We start from the raw sequence: 2,543 nt of genomic DNA, 5'->3' as shown, positions 1-2,543 counted from the left end.
AAATATTTATTATTTCGATATTAAAGCTTAAATATTTCCCAAATTATTTCCCATTTTAACCCTTTTTATTTCCCCTTTACCCCGAGGGGGGGAAAAAAACCCCAAAAAATGTTGCCAACGTTGTGGAAGCACCCAAATTACATAGGATGGGTGTAATATCATATGGGAGGGGGTGATACGGGGGTATGCGGAAAGATGAGGTAATAGTAATAACTTAAGCACAGGGGGCACAAAAAATTTAAAATCCACCCTCGCCACCGGATCCCACCCTTACTCCATCTTGTTGCATTCCAAACCCGTTTCCTTTTTTTCCTTACTCCCCTCCTCGTCTTTTTTTTCTTCGGATATGGGAATATCGAACTGAAAAAGGCCCCCCCCCGCCCGGCTGTAAGCGTTTGGGGATGCCTTTACTCTGGATTTTTTATGTTGAATTTAGTATTGCAGATTTAACGGGGGCATAGTCGGATGATGATCACTTCCCTGCTAAGGAAATATGTTTTCCCCCAATTCATATTGCTTGTGTTCAATTAAAAATGTCTGCTTCAACTTTGTGCCTAGCCTTTTTGGTTCTCAAAATCAATGTACAAGACTTTAAAGTTTAAAAACCACGTAAAAGCCTCCCCATCAACTTTACCCCTTCTGGAAAACGTTTTTATTTAGTAACATATGATAAAACCCCATAATATATATCAGGGAGAGGGGGAAAAGTTTTGATTGCAATATCTTTTATTTTTCTCTTATAAAAGAAAAAAGTGGGGGTACATATCCCTTTACCGCAAAAACCAAAAAAAACAAAACATATATCGCTTACTGGTTTGGTTTTAAATTCAATGATGGGGTATCTGACCATGGGTGAAAAACCTTTACTTGGGCCAATTTGCTGTTAAATGCAAACCCCAAATTTTATCATTAAAATTTTAAAAGAACTGTTATTTAAATGGAGTTTCCTAATGATGGATATGTACGCCAGATTGAAACTTTAATTGGATGGCCCAAATTTGGAAGATCTTCGAAAACACGGGGTTTACGGGAACCTTGCGAAACCAGAGGGGAAACCCTGTTTGGGGGAAATTTTCAGGGGGATTTTCCATGGGAAACCCTAGGGATTGAAATTTGGGATTTTTTGTGGAGTCCATCCCCTGCTGCCTCGGGGTGCGCCAAACAAACACGGCTACAAAAAAGGGCGAATTTCCGACCCTGTTCTTACCCTTAGGGGGAAGGAATCGATTAGGAAAACCAGTTGCACTCTCGAAAACCTTTTTAAATTTCCCGATCTGCAAAAAACCCCCAAGGGGTTCCTTTTGGGCCTTCTCAAAAAGAGTTGCGAAAAATAGGCACCCTCAGGGACGTAAAACAGGGTTCCGAGCATTTTCGTTCGGGTTTCGTGTTTTTCCCGTAGGGACTGTAAGATGAAAGAAATTTTTTTTTAACAATAAATGTATAATTTTTTTATACACATATGTCAACTCTCTTTGAGAAGGCCAAAGAAGCCTTGGGAGGTGCAGACTCTGGACTTAAAGGTTTCGAGAGTGCAACTGGTATTCCTAATCGATTCCTTCTCCCTAAGGGTAATGAACAGGGTCTGGAATTCGACCTTGTTGTAGCCGTGACTGATGGCGCAGCCGATGCAGCAGTGGATGGACTCCACGAAAATACCGAATTCAATCACTACGGTTCCCATGGAAAATACCCTGACAATCGCCCACATGGCTTCCCTCTGGATCGCAAGGTTCCCGATGAACGTGTATTCGAAGATCTTCCAAACTTTGGTCACATCCAAGTTAAAGTCTTCAATCATGGCGTACATATCCATCATTAGGAAACTCCATTTCAATAACAGTTCTTTATAGATTTAATGATGAAATGTGATCTGCTATTTAACAGCTAATGGCCCAAGTGAAGTTTTCACCCATGGTCAGCATACTCCCCATCATTGAAGTTAACCACCAGTAATGCGATATATGATTTTTGTTTTGGTGTTGACGGTGAAGATATGTATCCCACAATTTCTGTATGAAGAGCAAATAAAAGATATTGCAATCAAAACATTTCCCTCTCCCTGATATATATTATAGTGTTTATCATATGTGTACTACATGAAAACGTGTCAGAAGGGTAAAGTTGATAGGAGGCTGTACAGTGGTTGTATACTTTCAAGTCTATGTACTATTGATGTTGAGAACCATAAGGCTAGTGCACAAAGTTGAAGCAGACATATTTAATTGAACACAAGCAATATGAATTGAGGGACATATTTCCTTAGCACGAAGTGATCATCATCCGACTACTGCTCGTTAAATCTGCTGAATACTAAATTCAACATAATAAATCTCACGAGTAGAAGCATACCCTACGCTTACAGCCTGGCGTGTCTTTTTCAGTTCAGATATTCGCCATATCCGAAGAAATAAAAGACGAGGATGGAGTAAGGAAAAGAGGAACGGGATGGAATGCAACAAGATGGAGTAAGGGTAGGATCCGGTGGCGATGGTTGGATGGTAAATGTTTGGTGTCCTGTGCTTAAGCTTATTACTATTACCATC

General features: G+C 40.2%; 1 protein-coding gene across 1 annotated transcript; it reads left to right on the top strand.

Moving 5' to 3' along the window:
• The first annotated feature begins 1,459 nt into the window (after window positions 1-1,459).
• Window positions 1,460-2,046, top strand: LOC119590489 (pseudohemocyanin-2-like). Its single transcript, XM_037939142.1, has one exon. The coding sequence runs from the start codon at window positions 1,460-1,462 to the stop codon at window positions 1,817-1,819; it is 360 nt and encodes a 119-aa protein (XP_037795070.1). The 3' UTR covers window positions 1,820-2,046.
• The last annotated feature ends 497 nt before the right edge of the window (window positions 2,047-2,543 follow it).

Source organism: Penaeus monodon, chromosome 27 (assembly GCF_015228065.2).
Source record: "Penaeus monodon isolate SGIC_2016 chromosome 27, NSTDA_Pmon_1, whole genome shotgun sequence".
Classification (NCBI taxonomy): domain Eukaryota; kingdom Metazoa; phylum Arthropoda; class Malacostraca; order Decapoda; family Penaeidae; genus Penaeus; species Penaeus monodon.
Note: the sequence above shows the minus strand (reverse complement) of the source record. Positions and strands in the feature narration are given on the sequence as shown.